Here is a 20,591-nt window from a genome sequence, read left to right as displayed (position 1 = left end):
CTACCGGGCGCCGCTCCAGCCGGGGCAGAAAGCGCGGCGGCCGCCGGGAGCTCGCGTTTCCCGGCGGGAAATACCGCTCTGCTGCCGGTACGTTGGGTTGACCCCTCCAGGAGGGAGGTGCTCCGTTATAGGAAAACTCCGTGTTTCATTAACAACACAGGCAGAGGGTGCACTTTATGGCGTACCAACTCATGCTAGTTTGGACCTAAAGTAAGTTACTTCGGCAACACGAACCCAAGCGCTCGCTCTCCTGCTCTTACGGGTATTTACGCGCTTAAATAACCGCCCTCAGGCAGAGAAAGGTGGTGGCGATCAGGATTTAAGGTACACCTGCGGGTGGCTCACAGTGCAAGGACACAAGTGTTGCACAGCGACAATCATAAACTGCACTGGCTTTTCACAAATATTTAATATCCATCCTCTTACGTTACAGGCACGTCCAATACTATGACGATGTCAGATCTTTGTATGCAATTACTTTGGGTCTCGGTTGTCGCTTCCAGCAAATTCTCTCACTTAAAAGGTTTCAATATACTTGAAGTAATACAGATTTCTTAAATGGGATCCGTGCATGAAATCGGTTTCTAAATAAGAAACGTCACGTATTGCTATTTATTGTACAATACAAACAAAAGAAACCAGCATAACTGAATTTGCCATGATAAAGACGACATTTGTGTGTTAGCCACCTTACTGGTTTATTAACAAAGTAACTTTACGGCCAAATTCCACTGGGAGAGCTCCAACTCAGTCAGCTGCCTTACACTGGAGTAACTAAAAAAGTAGCCTTTGGTCCATAAAGCATTAAAAATTGAGTACTTTTCCACAGATTATTTTCCATCTCTCGTGTGTGTTACAAATCTAAAAAAAAAAAAAAAAGTGATAAAAGATTAAATCGCTCTTATTTTCAGCATTTAGATTGAATTAATATCAATAATATTAATGTTTTCCAATGCTTCTGTTACTGAATTTGTGAATTCCTGTAAAAGAGCACATCTTTGTGAGGAGAGCTCTTAAGGTGTACACCTAAATCACCCTACCAATGAGAGTACTGACATGGTATTTAGAAGATTGAGAGCATCACCTTTATTTTGCCTGAGATCAATAGAGGTCTTGCCATTGGGTTATACACATACACACACACACATACATATATCTCTATAAATCATAATCTCCAAGGTAGAGCTAAAAGATCACTAACGTTTCTGTAATTCATGATGTGTAAAAACCAAATAAATATTTTTTTAGGCACATCATTGGAGTGCAGCTGTTCGTAGTACAGGTTGATTTCAATTGCTTCCACATTAATATTGAAACTCATTCTCAAAGAACAGAGGCATTTCTTAGTTTAAAAGGGTAACAACAAGTCTAATTAGAAATAGAATTGCTGATTCTGTATGTTTCCCTAGATTTCCTTAGAGGCACAATGTTTTTGATGATAATCAGGCTGAGAATTAGAGGGTGGCATAAGTGTATTCTTACTGACACAGATCTGCACAAATGCCAGAGTAATAATTGAAGCCTCTCCTCCTCCTCTTGTTAAGGAATGACAAAGCCACAGTAGAGCTAAGAATTTTCTGGATTTTAAACCCACTGAATTTATGCCTCAATAAAATGAATGCCGTACCTGCCTTGAGGACCTGCATGTATGTATGTATTGCCTCTGTGTGCTGTTTGAAGACTACTGGTTTTAACCCCTGAAGTAGATATAGTCAGTGACTACAAAAACTTTGGATAAGGATATGTATAATCTATATAGAAATGTATCCGTTGACATCCTTCATAATATCCCTAGGGTACTATTGTTACACAGGTGGCTGTAAACTGCAGAAACATACAAAGCACAGGTGTTGGGGATTAAGCCAGGCTTTACCATCAATGTGGTGTTTACGCTTCTGATAACTTACAGCCTGAAATCTTCTTAAATTAGGATTAAAAGTTATTTTAGTAAACAAAAACAAAATAATTTTAGTGAAAGAACACTTGTGCCAGCAGCCACCAAAACTGGTTAATGTTGTTAAAAATCATGTAATTTTAAAAGCATCTCTGTAAATTGCATTGGCTTTTCAATTGGAAACAGTTGGGTTTTTTTTTAACAAATTATTCATAAAGAACTCTCTAAAATAATGGAATTTAGTAATAGAAGCCAGTAGTCTAGATAATATTACTGCCTCAAAACTTAGGTTAGTCATCATAATTTAACAATTTTTTTCCTAGTACTGAAGGAGGAGCCTGCAATTACATATAAATGTCTCTAGAGCAGTCAACAGTACAGATTAATTTGGCTGTTGCATGCCTGTTCTTGTATCCTTCTTTAATGAGTGATATAGAAACCTTTGCTTGTTACTTAACTGACCAGTTCAGAAAGACAACAGTTTTTTTTGCAAAACTAAGTATAACTGTATTATAAAAAATAAATCCAGAATAAGACAACATTAAGCAATGGCATCCTCTAAAACAGTGGATTAACTTTCTAATCAAATTTCTATACTTAAGTACAATCTATATCTTATCTGGCTGTAACCCTGCAAGCTGCACTGTAACAAATATTATCATTTGTTTGTGTGAAGAGTTTGGGATTTTGTAAATTTCCACTCAAATACAGAATTAATATTTTCAGATGGTTTTTACAAATCAAGTCTACACAGTTTCAAGGGGTTTCCCACCTTCTGAGCACAAGGCTACAGATGAAACCTTTTTCCTGCCATGGACAATATATTTTTGTCCAGCAAAATATTATCCCCATTTCCTCACAAAAAGACATAAAACCTTTTTCTAACTGAACCTCTACAGCTTTTCCCTATGGAAATAAAGAACATTTGTTCCAGATCACGGATGCCACTAATACTGTGGAACAGTAATCTCCCCCTCCCTGACAGGGGTTGCTAATAGTCACGGTAACTGTGGGCCTGCCAGTATCGCGTGGCAACCTTGTTTATTCTTCCTCATTCATTTGCTTGACAAATTTCAAACATCTTTCTTTAAGGAAGTTCGTATTGAGTAAAATACTTCTGTTTCAACATAAGCTCTTCACCTCCAATGTATTTCACTAGTTAGGAAATACCTCCCTGCGTTTTCTTTCCCAGATATCCTACAGGTAGCTCTCAACTGTCAGCAGCTGACAGCGTGTTGCTAGGCCAGTTCTTTAAAATTCTAAGACTGTTCTGGAGTAGGAATAATTAACCAGCAGCTAAAAAGTTAAAACTACTTTCTTTGCCAATAATTATATCAGTTTGTTCTTTTACAGTTGTACAGAAATGTCACAATTTCGATATTCATTTGACAGAAACAACATTATATGGAGAAAATACAAGGAGTGACACACACCTAGACCATCTTACCTGGAAGCCTGTGGATAATTTGTTTGCTTTATAGGACTGCGTGATATGGGAATGTTCCCACCACTCCAGGAGCTGTGCCTTGTCTAAGTCAAACACGCACCACAGAAACAGTAAAACCTGGCTTTGTCTAATGCCCTTGGTTTCAGGCTGCAGCTTATCCCTCTGCAGGGGCATAAGCAGAGTCCTCCTGCTGGGCTGCTTGTTTCCATAAAACACTTAAGAATTTAGTGGAGATCTCTACCTCACGATTGGATTTGTTTACAGATAAGCACAGGCACACAAAGTGCAAGTGCATAAATCTTGTTGATTTTGGTTTTTTTTTTTTAAACAAGATTACTTCTGTTCAGCTGCACCTGCTATATTCACAAGTTTGACAGTTAGTGGACTAATTTCTTTGTTAGCATTTGTGGAAAATGAGAGGTACTACAGGAATGACAGTAAGCCTCCAGAGATTGCTTTACTTCTGTGCTCTTGATTCCGATGATGCAGTCATACACTACACAGTGCAGTTCGTTAACATTCAGCTATAACACATACATGAAAGACAGGAACGACGATACAGGTGTAGAGCTAAGATTTGTAGTTAATTTTTCACCGGCTACAAAAACTTTAAAAAATATACTCCCTCTTTATACTTTGCTATTCTTTATTTTTACTGCATTCTATCTGTTTCTCCTCTTTTTCCTCATATTCATTGTGAAGATATTGCTGTATGAACTTTTTAATTTAAAAATTTTCCTTTTTCACTACACTGAATTTGGCCTATTGTTTTGCCATTTACAGGCCATAGTCCTGACATTTCTCATTTGTCTAGACATCCATGGGTACTTTTCGAAAGTTATTTGTGACAGTTGCCTCAGACTTGAATATATATTATGGTTTTAAAGCAGAAACCTGTAGGTGAGAACAGGATGTCAGTGAAGCATGACTTGCAAGGAAATAACTTGTATCAGACCTTAGGAGAGCTGGATAAAACAGGGGTTTGGGCACACAAGTTCTTCAGTCCTAGCAGGCCTGGTAGACCACAGAACTCATGTGCTCCACTACTTGTCTGCTTTTTGTACTTACATCAGGTATTTTACTAACCCACAGCTTTGCTTTGCTGTATTGCCAAATCTTCATAACTAGGCTACCACAAGATGTTCCATTGCTCAACAGGCGCTGCACTCCCACTGCTGCTGTTTGCCAGACTTAAACAGAAGTTAGTGACGTATTGATTCCTCTGGTTTACTCTTCTAACTTTAGAAAGGACTCATTCAAATGTTAATTCGGAAAAATAAATAAAGGCAAAAGTTTCAAGGGCAAAAATTTCCATAAATCCACATTTCAAGATTACTGAAATCTAGTGCATTTACTTGGTGAAGCAGCTGGGATTTACCAAGCTTCTCCTAACATGAACTGTGAATCCCACCCTGTTTTGCCTGTTCGTTCACTTAAATTGGTCCATAATAATTTCATTTTTAGACAATTGATGAATACAGATCATGATTTCTGTGTACAACCGGAGTGCATAAGCTCAATTCTGGCAAATAAGAGCTGACTAAAAAGCACCAATGGAGCTAACACAAGAGAAGTAGCAGGACTTGATCAGTTTCAGTTCCCACCATGTCCTCTCTGCAGGCCAGAGGCAAGTTGAGTAATGGTAGATTTGTTGTATCCACTAAAAGACCACCTGTCACTCTTTGGTGCACCAAGACCTCTATCTACTCTAGAGAACGACGTTGTGATAGGGAAGAGGTGACTCTGATGTGCATTATTTAAATCGTATTTACTAACACAGAATGTTTTTAGTTCTCATATTCAAGGCTTTCTTTGCTTGCACATAGAAAGAAAATGTTAGAGCTTGCAACTAAAACTGTCAACGTTTTTAACAGCAATGCATATTATTATGAAATCACAGAAGATATTTGTTTTTATGCCAAGCATGTACATTGTATAATGTATATGTACATAGAAAAATTACATTTATATGCCATACTGTTTTCATAAGCCCAGCAAGCTGTAAACAATGATTATCCCTCGCCCCAGTAAAGGCTTGTCCTCAGCCCTTGCCAAAATATTATAACATCATGGCAAATTTCTTTAAAAGAAACAGGCTTAGTAGGTGCTCCCAGCTTTGTAACATGCTGTTGGGTTACATTTGCAATCGTAAAACTGTTTCTTCTGCAGCTATTTCCTGAAATTGATTTCACAAGAAACCGTGGATTTTCACATTTTTTAAAACATTTTTATACCACTGCCAAAGTAGCATTCATAGGTTGAAACAAACACTAAAACATAAAATAAGATTGAAAATACCCTAGAGTTTAGAAAACTGTATTAAACTAAATTCAACTCTGGTATAGCAGATAATACTTATGTATACGCAAAATAAATTTCTTTTTTCTGTGCCTCTTAAAATAATTCATTATACATCTCTACAGCCAATTCCTTATGCATCTAACATGGCAGTCAAAAACTAAACTGCTACTGACTTTCCATGTAAGCAGGATAAGGCTCTGTCAGAGGTGAAGAAATAAATTTCTGTAACCAACATAAAATGTTCTGAACTGACAACTGTGTGAACACTATGACTTAGAAAATATCAGAGTTTACATCTAATTTGCGTCATCCTTCATGCAGTGCAAGTGCTTGATTCTTCCAAGGTTTTGGGGCTTTTTAAAATACTCATAAAATTTACTCCAGAATCAAATATATGAAACACAAACAAATACAACGAATCTCTGCTAAATAGAAACAGTTCCTTTGTGAGAAGCACAAACCACTTGCAATAAAGTATGGAGTACTGATAGTGAGAGCAAACCATGGCAATGTAAACATTAGCATTAGCTGTTCTGTCCCTTTTTCTCAAACATCTAGCGAACTTATTGATCCACTGATGATGAAAGTAGGAATAGACTCTCATTTAATCCTTCCCAAAGGTCTACTGCCTGTATTCCAGAGACAAAAGGAAGGAGAGATTATATCATCCCTCTGAGACCAAACTATAAAACTACTGCCTACTCCATTTCACAGTCTCTGTAATTCATAGCTATCAATCCTTTGTCTTTTCAAGCCATTTTCAGCAATGCAAAATCTGTGACATACTGGGACTTAAGGACAAATATAATGGAAAACTAATTAGAATTAATTTTTAAGTAAATAACAAAGGCCAATTTAAAAACTTTTAAGTTCTCCAAAATAGTTTCCTCTACACTAAAGCCTGTATCCATACTTCAGTAAAGTAGTATTCTACGCTAACTGAAAGGGTGTAAGAAGAACCTGGGTTAGCAGATGGATTGAAAATTAAATCCTAATTCCAGCAATCCTACACATGAAATCAGTGCAACACTCATGTTTTCCCACAGCAACCTGAATTTTTGCAATTCTGGAAGTGAATTACAGATATACATTTAATGGTTGGGAGCAAAAGATTGTTTTTTAGCTGGGTTTGGGTTTTTTTTTTGTGATATTATTTAAAAAAAAATTTGAAAGGAACTGAAAAGCAGCAGCAGTAACAGTCTTAAACTGGTTCCAATAGCTATTGGCAGAGCATAGCTACACAAATTCAGTTGATGTCATACTGTAACTTTCAAACTCTTAAGTGCCAACCAGTCTCCCTAAGGGCTTGGTAAATAAAATAAAATCAGGTGTACCTAAACTGATCTCGCAGCAAGCAGCCACTGAAAGGGATGGTCCTACCCTCTCTTTTTCCTACCAGGATATGTACCCTTGCCTCTTCCTCTGGATTGGGTCAAGTGATGAAGCAGTGAGTCAGTTCAGCAGGCTGCTCTGGCAGAAAATTATTCCTAGGGAAAAAAAAAAAAACACACTTAAGTAGCTGAATTGATTTAACACATAACTTTAGGACTGCTATCTCAGATACATCAGATGGAGAACATGGAGGAGGGAAGGAAAACTATGACTGCCTTTTTCCACACAACTCTGTATTTCATTATCTTAGCTGTAATGCGAAACCACATCTGAAAGTACCTTCTTCCTGTCTCATAGGCTTCGATTTGCTACAGTAGCCTGTACCTCCACTGGAAAAAATACGGGGTGGGTGTTTACAACTAAAAAAAACGATTAAAAAAAAAGTCGGTGAAAGGAGTGCCTATAGTTTTCCTGCTAACTTTCAGCCTCGCTCTCAAAGGGAACAGGTAAGAGAATCACGCAGGGCAAAGCCGTATTTCCTATCTCCCTCTACCTGCTGTTAAAAAAAATCAGGTGCGGCCACCGTCACATAAACAGCTTTTCCCAAAAGCAGCTGCGCTGAGACAAGAGGGCGGTTCGACCCGAGAGAAAGAAGCCGCTTCCCAATACTCAGCACGATTCCCCTCTAGGGCACTTCCCGGCAGGAACAGGAAGACGAGAAGTCTCCAGAAGTGTTTTTTGTCCCCGTGAGACACCCGGCCCAAGGCCGGACGCGGGCCCCGATGCACACCGGACACTTCGACTTCCCGGCGGCGGCCCCCTCCCGCCCAACGGGCGGGGGAACCTGCAGCCTCCGCCGCTGCCTAACGCAACCACGCAGCGCAGGGCAAGCGCGGCCCCAGTCCGTGCCGCCCGCACGTTACCGGCGGCGGCCCCGGTCACCACCCCCGCGGGACGGCAGCAGCGACGGCGCCACCATCCGCCGTGCCTCGCGCCGGCGCGCGCGCGCGCCCGGCAGCCCCTCCCTCGCCGCTTGTTTTGGAGGCGCGCGTGGTCCTCTCCGATTGGGCGCCGCGCCCGCGCCCCGCCCCGCCCCTGCCGTGCCGCGGCGGGGGCTGCGCGCGCGCGCGGACTACAGTTCCCGCGATGCCGCGCGGCTGCCGGAGGAGCGGGTGGTTGGGCGGCCGTGCGGGCGGCGGCGCCGCGAGGGGACCGTGCACGCGCGTCGGTGCTGTGGTGGTGGTGGTGGCGGCGGCGGCAGCGCGCGGGCAGGTCGAGGTGAGCGCGGCGCCCCCGCCCGACGACTCCCGCCACAGGCGCTCCTGCCCGGCCGCGCCGGGAAGAGACGCTGCCACGACCGCCGCCGCCGACCCTCGGTTCGTCCGTCTCCTTCCTGTGGCGGCAGCGGCGGCTGCTGCGCGACGGAGCGAGGTCCGCCCTCCCCCGTCAGCCGCGGCGGGCGGAGCGGCGGCAGCAGCATGAACGGCGGCGGCGCCGTCCGGAGCGCAGCGGTGAGGGCACGGCCGGCAGCGCGGCTGCTGGCCGTGCTCGGCTGCGTCCTGACAGCGGGGGCCCAGGTAGGAACCGGCCGTGGATGGGACGGTGCAGCAGAGTCCCCTCATGGCGGGGAGCGGGGAGGGCGTGGGGAGGGAGGGAAGAGAGCGCGGCCGGGCAGGGCTGCCCCACCGGCTGTGGGGAGGGCTGCGGACCCTGCCTGGGGGAAACGAGAGCGGAGGTCCTCCCCGTCGCGGGCTGGAGGAGGCGGAGAGGGCGCTTCGGAGGGTCGTGGGGAAGACGGCAGCTTCGGGCCGTGGCTGGTGCAGCCTCCCCGGTGGAGAAGTCCGGGCATCACTCCCTGGAGTCTGTAGCCCACGTCCTTCCTATTGGATGCGCTGCGGTTGCTGCTTGCTGGGACCCGGCCCGGGGGGTTGGTGCCTCCGGTCTGCGGGGCCCCGCTGTGCCACAGCCAGGGGAGAAGGTGGCTGGCCTGGGAAGCGCTGGCAATATCCTTATATAACGGTGTAGCCACGCAGGGGAGTTGTTTAATCCAGGTAACGCTGCCGGCTGGCTGCGGGGTGTCGTGTGGAGGAAGGAGCTCTGGGTTGGGCCGTACCCTTGGCTTTAGGCAGAAACTGCGGTGTCGCTGGGAAGCCGTATATATGTTCGAAGGGTTCTATCGGTGCCCGGGTTTGGCGTGTGTTTAGATCGTGTGTCGGTTCGCCCGCGTTACAGAGGATGGTGAGAACGCTCCTTCCTTCTGTAAACTGCCTTCACAGCTTCAGAAGGACACGTGTCTGTAGCTGGGAGTTTGCTGTTCATCAGCAGTACGGCTTCGACCGAAATAATAGCTGGTGTCAAGCAGGGAAGGATTTCAGCTGGGCCAAGGACATTAGAGTGAGTTTGTTTGGAAAGACAGTGTCTGCGTGGAGTAAAGTTTGTCTTTTGTATACGATTATTATTTTTCTTACGTTTTCTAAGTTTCTGCTTTATGTAACGCTCTATATTGTAAGTGACTATCCAAGGCAGTGACGAGAATAGTCAAGCGTAGATAGCTTTTATTGCAGTTTTTCTGTTGTAAGTTGAGGTCTTCTCAGGTTTAAAAATCCCTTATTTTTAGTAGCTATTTTAGCGTAACTAAATACTAATTGAATTGGGATTCTTAAAGAAACCATTAACAAACTGGCTTGGTTTTCTTATGACACCTGGCAGAGAGATTGATTGTCACTACTTCATAAAATTTTTAGCATGTTGTATTCAGAGTTCAAATACTTAGAGTTTGACTTGCACAGGGAAAAGATAAGCTAGCCATTTGTTCTTGGGGTTGTGTTACGTATAGCTTTTCTCTCATTCTGCAGCTATGACAAAGTAAAAAATTAAGGAACAGAACAAGGTGTCCCAGGTGGTCTTCTAATTGTTGAAGCAATTAAAGTACAACAACCTGATAACACTAATGAGGTTATTTGTATGAATAGGCTGCTTGTTAGTATATGCATTTGTTCAGGTTTTTCTTAATGTTGAAGTGCTGAATACACTTTTCTTTCCAGATTTCATAAAGAGAAATTGATGCAGGCTGGACACTGACCTTTTTCTTCTGAAAGATTGTTTTGTCTTGGGGAAGATAAGTTAGAAGTTTAACATCTCCAGCACAGCTCTGATATCTGTACAAGAGCTAAGCTAGGTGTGACAATACGTGGAAATACTTTGATGAAGCATATTGGAAATATGGAAGAAATAGCTTCTATTCAATGTCAGACTACTTCTTGAACACAAATTCTGGTAGGCTAATGCTTTTAGAGTTTATCCTAGAGTTCAAAGTAATTAACAGATGAAAAGGAAGCTTGATACTTGGCCATTGTAATAGAAATTGTGATAATTTACAGTGCAGTTTGACACTCTATTTGTGGACTAAGTGAACTAGTATAGTTCAATTAAAAAAATGCAAAATACCAATTGTGTGACTAGCAAAGTAGGTCTTGGAGTATGTAATTTTAACTATATAATACACTGTTCTTATTTTGATGTCTCCAGTTTGAAAAAAAAAAGTCACTGGAAGATCCAGGTGTCAACAAAAATGAAACAATTTCTGCATGTTCCATCCTTACACAAGTGAGAGCACCGAAGACTACATCTGGACTAATAAAAAACAACCCTCTAACTGGAGTACTTAAAGCCTGTGTTGCTGTTGTGTTAGTGTGCTATGAACTGACTCCACTGATGTGCAGTATTGGTGTTTCGTATGCAAAGTCAAACCATTTTATAAATTGTGGTTTGGTACAGATATAGCATAGTTTTAGAGCATGCCTTCCAAGGAAACACTGATTTTGCTATTTTAGTTAGGGAACTAACTGCTCCAGTTTTGAAAAAGTTGTGAGAAAGAAATAGTAAGTTTTATTTGCTTGCTCTTGTTGCTCGAAATTAATTTTTCTCTTAATTTCTTAAACCAGTTCAAGTTTTCAGGGAGAGTTTATTTCTGAAAGTTCATAATATTCTAAGTAAACCGTACTGTGTTTTGAAAGATGTTCTTAGAATTGAGATTTTATCAGAGACATCTGGCAAAAGTGTGACCTCTGTTAGTTTGCCTCCTTAGTTGAATAAAAAGACTGCAGCTTTTTATTTTTCCGTGGGGATTTGACACTGTGTGTAACTACTGCATGTTTATTTGGAACATTTTCCCCTGAAAAAGCATTTTCGGTTTTGCATAAATGGTAAAAATATTTTTGTAAGCAGTGGATAGCTTCACGAGGTGGTCCTCAAGATAATTTCCTTTTTTTATCTTCTGAGTCCAAAGAAAATTTCTCAGATCTTTCCTACTGCTTTCAGCTTAATAAATTATTGCTCTTCACATAAGGTTTATCCTGTTTATACAGTTTAATAATAATTGAGCAAAATGTTCAGAGTTATCTTTTTTGCCTTTTTGTATTATAATGCGATGTACTGCACTTTGGTGTGTGGTATGGTGTTTCCTGTAAAGGCTGCAAAATTATTTTCTGCCTATGTGTGACCAATAAGAAAATTTGAAATTTTAAATGAAATCGTGATAGATTAAAGTCCATAGAGGTTTTATTTCTGAAATATCAGTAATAACAAGTTTTGTCTTCTGACTTCGAAGAAAAACCTGTAATTGCACATAGGCTCTTTCATAGCAGTTTGCCCAGATTTGAAGTTGGATAGTATTAACAAGCCAAGCATAACAGCACAGAAGACTTTGGGTAAAGTAACTTCCCTTAAATGGGTTTTACTTAGTTGCCATATTTACTCTGCAGGATTGTGACAGACTGTTTAGTGCCCCAGGAAAAGCAGGATCTACGTAAGGTGTGTTTTCTACTTAAATGCTGTATTGCCCTGCCCTCACCTCTTTATTCTCACAAGGGTAGTTGGGGAAATCCATTTTCCAGGCCTCCTTTATGCTTCATAAAAGAGCAGAAGCCTACAATTTGGTTTCTAGTGACTCTTTTACATCAAGCTGGGTTATATAAGGCTGTCTGTTCTGTAAAGTAGTGGAGTGATTTATCATGCATAAAACAGATTAGATGATTTCTTAATCTCATCTGTATGAAATCTGTGGAGGAAAAAAAAATAGCCACAAAATATTTTTCATCTCCTTTTGCACATAACCTTTTAATAGTTAGAAGTTCATCTAAGCACATGCAAGATATAAAATGTGTGGGTTTTCGAATTTTATATGCTTTCTAGGCCATCGTGTATGTGGGTAAATTTCCTGTCTGGTTGAAGAATAGTAAACAGCAGGGCCTGGTTCCATTCCCTTAGATATGGTCCAAAGCCTTTAAACTTACATTTGAAAGGCCTTTCAAACATGTTTGTAGTTGTTTAAGAAGCTGTGCTTTGGAACAGTTAGTTTAAATTTCATGAAATTCACAGTACGAATGTCCATACCGTCACACTCCCAGTGCTTCCAGCTTCACTAAGACACTGCCAGGATTTCGGCAAAGTTGTTGCAGGAGCTTAGTCTGTTTCTTAAACTAGTGCAGAACTTTGGACCAGCTTGCTGTCCTGGCACAAGCAGAGGGATAGGGTCTGGAAAGTTGAGGCTTAGTTTCACAGCAGATTTACAGCCTTACGATATAGGTGCCAGCACCTGGTTTTCCCAGCATTTATTCGTAGAATTTAACTGTGTGGTTACTAACTTCTTGAGCACAAAAGTACCTATTCCCCTTTCTCCCATGCCTCTAAAAAAACTAGCTGGAGTGTTCTTACACTTTGAGAAGAATTATAAAAATTAGTTGACAGTGTGTGAGTGTGGATTTTTTAGACAATTCAGCTAGTAAGCGTTTCGTAGGAGAATACTTTATATGTAGCTCTGATGTGCTAATACACCATGTGTTCATAGTTTGGAAAATCTGGCTGCTCATTCCACAGAAAGTTCTATATGCTGAATCTGTCAACACTTTCAGCCCTGAAATTTGTTAATCTGTGGATGTTGATTCAGCATTGAATTTGGAGGTGGACTTAAGCTCAAAAAAAGTGCTAATGTTGGTTATTTTCTAATTCCGATTGTGTAAGGTATGTTGTAGAGTATTTTAACGATGAGAAATAAATTATTTGCTGTGGAACTACGTTTCACTAGTATTTCTTTTGACTGCCATCTTTTTGTCTTTAGAGGATTTTTCTGTACTTAATATTGCATTTCTTGATTAAAATTAAATTTTTATGTATTTTTAATAGCTCACAGGTGTCCTAGATGATTGTTTATGTGACATAGAAAGCATCGATGACTTCAATACTTTCAAGATCTTCCCCAAAATACAGAAACTGCAAGAACGTGATTACTTCAGATACTACAAGGTACAATTAGGATGGTGTTTTCCTGAATAATTTAAATAAAATCCAGAAAATATAGGGAGGATTACATATCAACAAATCAACTTGTCTATATTAAGTTGTCTTTTAGAAGCCCACAGCTCTTTAAATTGGTTGTAGCAGGTTTTCAGTCCCTGACAGTTATGTCGGTAATAAGTCATGTTTGCTATTATTAATCCTGGAGTCAGTGACAGTAAATCATGATTGCTTTCATTCAACTGATAAGTGGTAATTTTAAAAGTAGTATCTTTGTACTGCTGCATCCAGAAAAGAATTGTGTACTAGCAACTTTCTGACAGTGTGCAGTACTTGTCTTCTAGGAAATGTGCATAATTTGAAATGGAAATAATGCAGTGATTTCCTTTTCTTGTAAGTTGCTTAGTTCCAGTTTTAGTGTTTGCTGTCTAGAGAACTGTTATTCCTTTGAAAAATAGGTAAAAATATTCAGTTTTCAAGTAGTATGCAGTATCACTTTTTTATGACTTTAAGCACTTTTTTTACTGTTTTATGATCTGATGAGCAAAGTAAGACTTCGAAGCCTGGTGCTTCTGCTTTCAGATATGCTTAACTTGAAAATGAGGTTGCATTTGGACTGAGCTAATCAGTTGTTTGCCTGCCATGGAAAAAGGAGGTTACACTCCTTGAGGGCAGACTGTCCTGCCCTTTCCCTGCTTTTAGCTCTTAGGCTTGTCTGACTGTGATCTGGAGTCAGACAAGTATTAAACTCATGCAAGATGGGGTTATGAACGTGAGGAAAGAGCAAAAAGTGCTAGAATCTTCCCTTTCTAGTCTGAGCAAGCGGGAATGTGTAACTCCACCCTGAATCTCCTCCTGCTACATGATACAGTTCTAACTTCACTTTTCAGGAGAAACAAGATACGTGCAACTTCAGTGACAATACATGACATAGTAGTGGTAATTAGATTCTCCAGAGGCAACAGAAAGATACAAAACAGAATATTTGAAGAAGAGGAACAACAAGTATACAAGGTTTTATACAACAGTAATTTCATCCTGCAAATTTAAAGCTAATCTTCATTTCAACAGCAGTGCTGCAGCTCGCACTTTAATGATGTGTTGCGATCCCACCTCACCTTTCGTACTGACCTTCCTAATAGATGGGCAATTACAAAGGCCAATGTGCCGTCCGCCCATCGCCATGCATTATTTAGTACTTCCAGTTGTGACAGGGAAGGATTTGTGTTGAATAAGCAAACTGAGTAAGTGAGTCAGAACATTTTTCACCCCTTTCCCCTCTGAATAAGCAACGGAGTGTTTTTTTTAATGTCCCTGCACAGAATCATGGAAGCACATAGATGGATGTGGAAATTGTGAGGGTAGGCAATGATCATTTATGTCAACTACAGTGTAGCTAAATACTGAGTAAGCATAGGGGGAGTATACTTGTTCTGAAAGTGAAAACACTCCTACTCTGAAGTAATTTAATTTGTAATGGGGACTTGGATTGTGAACTTCTGTAACTACAGTCACAGTATTCCCATTGTGTTACTAATTCAACAACCATAAAAGAACTCAAGCTTTAATGTATAGCACTGAATGGACTAGCTACTTTGTATTTAAAGGCACAAACTTTCTTTTAAAAGTCTCGCTGAAATTGTGCCAGGTAGTTAGTGGAACACTTCTCGGTGAAAAAAATAAAGGAATAAAAAAAATCGTCTCTGTATAGTTTTGTACATTGAAACACACCAGCTACGGAAGCCTCATGATAAGGCTTAATGATGAAATCTAATACTTCAGACCCTGAAGAAAGTAGAAGGATGCTCCATGTAGTGAGTGCATGACTGGTCTTGATTAAAGTACAAGCGTTCTACAGCCTCAGTTTGTCTGAGAAGTGTGTGCTTGCGTGCTGGTTTTTAGTGCCATTGAATCATTCTGAGACTGGTAGATCTTGATTTGCAGGTGCTCTTTCTGAATTAGTCTGCAGTTCAGGCAACAGTATTCTTTTCTTTGCAGTGTTCCTCTGTGTAAGAATAGCAACTGCCTGGTTACTTGTATCTTCCTACTTTCAAGAAGGTTGTAGTCTAACTATGTTAGCTGGTCTCTTTTTTGGTAGAGAGTGATGGAAGCGGCATGTTTTATATAACAGGTCTTATTGTGAAGATGTTGTAAAATGTAGCACTTTTTTGTGCTTTTTTAAAAAACACGTACAAAAAATTCTAAAATTTTACGTATTTTTTTGTAGGGATGATGTTTATGGATTCAATAGAGGAAATTTGGGAAGGAAGCAACCTAAAATCTCTGGGGTTAGTGTATCTTTGCTAGCATGGCTTGAACTGTAACTAAAAGATAGTTGTCATCATTCCTAAGAAGTCGTACCATCTGCTTAATGTCTTGTTAGTTTTTTTTGACTGAGGAATCTCTTTAACATTTTAAAGCTGAATTTATAATTCCCAGTCATGCTGAATAAGTGCATCAGAATGGAAACCTGGAAGAGTCTTTACTTCAGATGTTATATAGCAGTTAACTTTGTGTGCGTGTCTTGAAAAAGCACAAAGAACTTACTTGCTGAAAGGTTTGGTAGAGGAATTTAGTATAATAAAGGACAGTTGAGCAAGTCAGACGTTTTTTTCTTGGGGGATCTTTTGTGGTATTGACAGAACACTTGAGGAGGGAATTCTTTTTGCTTTAATTTGGGTATGAAGTGCCACAAAAGAATTTATCCTTCAAGCGTTAAAATCAGTTTCTTTATTTTTGGTACATAGTTTTGATTTTTCTTAGCTGTCAAAATTAAGAGAATAGAGTGGAGGGAGAGGAAAATCTGGCTATAATTCACCTCAGATTCTTCATATTGTGCATGCTTTGCGTCAGAGGCATATCGATGTGGTTTTACTTATGCTTAGTATATTACGTATAATGCTGGGAAAAAAATTTGAATATGATTTTTTTTTTTTTTTTATTGCTGAGGCTCTGGTTTGACAATTCAGTGAATGTAGCCATTGGGCTTCTATGACTATATTCCCCCAAAATCCAGGCCGCTTAAAGCAAATCACAGATCCAGTATAAATGTACTCTGCCAGTTGAATGAGTTCAAAGCAGAAAGGTTGTGGGGTTTTTTTAATGAAATAATTGTTAAAGGCGGCTCAGTGATTTTTAGTTTGTCTCCAAATTAAAAGATGGGGTAGTGTGTTTCTTTTATCATAGCAGGATCCCTTCAGGTACCACACTCAGTGGACTCCCAAGTTCATCAGAGTATGGGATTTAGCGTTCAGTTGCCAGTTCTTTGCCTAAAGGGCTGCTCTGGCCATAACGTGCTAGATGTTTAAACTTTGTTTCCTCTGTATATTTCTCCTTATGTAAAGTGAAAGTATAGGATATAAATTACATTAATTAGAAAAAAATATTCCTACATATAAGGGGAAAACATTTTTCTGAAGACTAAATTGATGAAGTATTTAGTCTCAATCTTGTAACCTATTAGGTATAGTAAGAATACTGCTCTAGTAGTGTGTGACTATTAATTCTAACACTTCTAATATTGTGTCACTATTAATTTACCGTACAGCTTGTATGTGGTTTTTTTTTCCATCAGCTGGCATAAGGGTTAGTTTTCTGACTTAAGTGTCCTTATAAAAATTATTTAAATCTATCAATCTTAAAATTCTGAAATTTTTGTGTTGAAACTGCTCTAGGGCCTGATGCCATCCTTCGAGTATTAGGCTTGATTTTACGGTGTGTTTTGTAGATCTCTTGGTATGTCTGACTACAGAATCAAATTCAATATCTGCAACAGTTTCAAATAAGGAGTGATACATCAAATCATTCAAGATGTAGTTTGTTGCGTGTAAGTAGTGACTTCAGTTGAATAGCTTCAGGAATAGTATTTATCAACTGAAGAAAACTAGTACAAGCTGTGCTAAAGGAAAACAAAGTAAAAGAATAAAAGTAACTTTTGGTTTGCGTGGATTGTGTTTTCTGTTTTGTTTTTTTTTGTTGGGTTTTTTTTTTTACTTTGAAAGTTTTAAAACTGACCTTTTATCTGGAAAATAGTGGTTGCTACTGAGCATAAGTGCTTTGAATTTTATTTGTAGTGTTAGATTTCAAAGATGGTGTATTTCTGCAGCATTTCTAGTTGATCATGCAGGAAAACCTTTAGTCTGCAGTCTTCGGTTTAGGAGTGATGAGGTCAAAGTGGGTTTTATCACTAATGTTTGTTAGTATGTATAAGGCTAATGTAAAGGAAAACTAGGATTTTTTTTTTTTTCTTCTTCTTCACTGACTTTTACGTTGACAAATGTAAGTTGTGAAGTTGTAGTAAAGTGTTTGAATCTCTTGCCATGTAGTATATACTAATACAAGTGGTACCCCCTGCCTTTGTTTTGCCATTTGATGACAAATGGGAGCACTGATCATCACAGGATTTGCTGCTAATGTTTCTGAAGTGGTTTCTCTTTGTTATTTATATTTATCCTATATCGGTTGTCTAATTTGAGGCCATTATTATACTCATTCTTACTTGTCTAGCTATGATGTGTAGTAATAATTGCCTGTTTTTATTGCTTGAAATCTGAAATCATCCAAGCATTTTCTTGAATTAGTAAGCTTGTGCACTAGTCTATCCTCCATCAAATGTATTTTCTTGATCAGTACAGTACAACTGATTGTAAGTACAACCATTTTAGAGCTGCATGTCTGTTTTGCCTTCTTTTTAGTAGTTTATTCACTGCTTTGAAGTTATATTAGTGGTGAGAGTTTTAATTTGTGCCTTAATATACTATGCGTTTGTGTCCACTGGAGGCCATTATGGCTAACAATTCCACTGCAGCAAACTTCAGCTTTTATACTCAGAGGGAGAAAAGTTAAAAGAAATCAACCGACCAAACCCCTACAAACCCCCCCAAACTTAAAGTGCTAAATTTAACCTTTTTCCCTTGTATCCTCTCCTTTAATTTGAAAGGATTTGCTGATAGTGAGAGCTCTTTATTTTAAAGTTGCCTTATGTAAGTGTTGATTATAAACTTTTGGTTTTGTATGTTTAGGTCAACCTGAAGAGACCGTGCCCATTTTGGGCTGATGATGGACATTGTTCTATCAAAGATTGTCATGTAGAGCCTTGTCCTGAGGTATGGATCAAATAATATAAAGAGAAAAAGATTATTTGGCTTAAACATTTGCTGATTTGCAGTGACTGATACTATACTAACAATATTTACTAATTAGAACTTAAATAAAAGAGTGACGGTAAAATCATTTTCCATTTCAAAAGCAGAAATACAACCAAAATATTTTAAGGTCTTAGTCAGTTTACTGATAAAACAAATAACTTTAAGAATAAGTCTCTTCTGAGCTGTAGCACTGTTTGGGAAGGTAAAGGAGCAAGTTAATTATTTAAAAGCAAGTTTGCTTTGACCTCTGTAGGAATGATATTAGATTTTAATCAAGCATAATCACTTCTGTGAACAGCGTAAAAACTGTGATTTATATTTTGTTTTAGAGCAAAATACCTGTTGGAATTAAGGCTGGAAGCTCTAATAAAGTAAGTAATCATTTATTTTCTAAGTTATTTCTTTTTTTTTTTAATATTAACATTACAGTAGCTGTGTGACTTTTTATTACAAACCTTCAGTCTTGGCATAGCGATGAAATTGTTAACATAACTAATCAGTTCCTGTTTGTGGCTTTATGTTTTTACTTTTATGTATAATAGTGTTTCTGACATTGCTGGTACTTGCATGTTATTCTGAATCTGTTATAGCTTGAGAGCTGGTGCAAACTGAATCACTGAATGACCAGGCACAGCAGTACACGGCCACAGAATGCCTGATGCAAAAATCTTTGTTCATTTCTGAGTGCAGGCCACCTTCTGTAAAGTCATAGGCTAAGATGCACAAATGCAGTAGCAGTGCAGTCTTTTGTAAGAACCATATGTAACCACAACCCTCTAGTATTAAAAGAACCTGAACAATTACATGTAGTTGTGCCATGTCTAATCTTGGGCAGGTCATTAGTCTAAAGATGGTTTGGTCATGAGCCTAAAGACAATTTATGCTGAAATGGTCAGTGCAAGCTTCGGTAGTCAGTCTGTGCTGTTGGCTTTTGCTTGCTTCTCTCCAAGCCATCTTTCCTAGATCACCAAGTTATCTTAGCAAAGCCAAAAAAGTAAAGAGGGTATATACGCCTAGAGAAGAGGTCAGGGCAGAAAGACAAACAACCCTCCTGCATCCCCAAATCCCAAACACACTGCCCATAAGTAACAATTTTAGCAGTTGATGGGATAATGGTGCCCAAGTGAGAGATCTTCCTCTTGAGTTGAGTGCCTTGGGTATGTTGTAGACTTGTACTTACTTTTGGTTAACTATCCTATCTCCATCCTCCACTTTCCACCTCACTTGGCAGCCATAGTTGCTGCCTGCCTCACCTGAGTGCAGTTCACCGTATTGTAAATGACCACTGGCATTGGGTTAGACTTTATGCCAAGAAAGATTACCAAAGGCAGCTGAGAGGAATACTTCATCACGAATTGATGACTTCTGCGTCCTGCTGTCATGAACAGTGCAGGCAAGTGTCTGTCCAAGCTTTAGCTCAAGAGGAAGTCTCGTTTCCTGTTTATACCTACATTGCTAAGCTCACTCTGAAGTAAAGTGTGCCTCTTCATTTAAAGGTTTCTGGTGATCAGAGAAGAAACATCTTTATCACTGACATGACTTATATGTCAGTCATTCACTATTTCAGCGCAAGCAGCAGTAGTTTTTTCTGGGAAAACTTTGGCACTATATCTGGGCACAAGATCTTGAGTTTTAGCTGGATAATCTGTTGCCAGTTCTCTTTTTCATTGACTCTGTTCTCTTCCAAGCTGGATTGCAGAGAAACTGACTCCTGGAATGCCATAATGCCTCCTAAAGAGGCATTTTAAGACTTAAAGACTGTTTTAGAAAAGATTCTTCTAGTAGGCATTTGATCTTCCTGACTGATTAATCTTGAGAGCCGTAAGTAAGGTGTTAATTAGTAGCCAAAGAGTATGCTGTTTTAAGATACTTCACATGAGCATATTGGATTGGACTTCAGAAGTGAAAAATCAGCCACTTTTTGCTTTCACCGCAATAAAGAAACTGGGATAGCTTCTTTGGGAAAGTATCGTTGGCTGGTATATTTGCTACAGTTGTTTCCTTTGAATTGCCTTGTAGGGTGTTGCAACCAGCTACGGTGCTCAAAGTGAGGCGGTTCTGCTAACCTTTAATCTGTAGGAGACAAAGGCACTGACATCTGCTGCTTATCTGTCAGAAAAAGAAATATTTCTGCAGGAAAATGGTCATAAGGACTGACATAAATCTTACCTACACC

The 20,591-nt window shown here is 39.7% G+C and overlaps 1 protein-coding gene and 1 long non-coding RNA gene across 3 annotated transcripts in view; one reads left to right on the top strand and one right to left on the bottom strand.

Moving 5' to 3' along the window:
• Window positions 1–421: 421 nt before the first annotated feature.
• On the bottom strand, window positions 422–7,776 carry LOC147529264 (uncharacterized). Of its 2 annotated transcripts, none has more exons than XR_015223028.1 (3): window positions 7,528–7,776; window positions 7,023–7,129; window positions 422–861 (listed from the first exon to the last, which is right to left on the bottom strand). It is a non-coding gene; the product is annotated as an uncharacterized LOC147529264 (long non-coding RNA). The 2 variants fall into 2 exon arrangements; XR_015223029.1 differs by having other exon boundaries at window positions 7,039–7,129.
• Window positions 7,777–8,452: 676 nt separating this feature from the next.
• Window positions 8,453–20,591, top strand: part of ERO1B (endoplasmic reticulum oxidoreductase 1 beta) — a 33,284-nt gene continuing 21,145 nt past the window's right edge. The window contains exons 1-4 of the mRNA XM_086631583.1: window positions 8,453–8,551; window positions 13,158–13,277; window positions 18,290–18,373; window positions 18,745–18,786. Of these exons, the coding sequence (XP_086487709.1) occupies window positions 8,453–8,551; window positions 13,158–13,277; window positions 18,290–18,373; window positions 18,745–18,786 (345 nt within the window). The remainder of the gene's footprint in view (window positions 8,552–13,157; window positions 13,278–18,289; window positions 18,374–18,744; window positions 18,787–20,591) is intronic.

Source organism: Tauraco erythrolophus, chromosome 2 (genome assembly GCF_009769465.1).
Source record: "Tauraco erythrolophus isolate bTauEry1 chromosome 2, bTauEry1.pri, whole genome shotgun sequence".
In the NCBI taxonomy this organism is placed as follows: domain Eukaryota; kingdom Metazoa; phylum Chordata; class Aves; order Musophagiformes; family Musophagidae; genus Tauraco; species Tauraco erythrolophus.
This window is presented reverse-complemented; position numbering and strand designations above follow the sequence as displayed.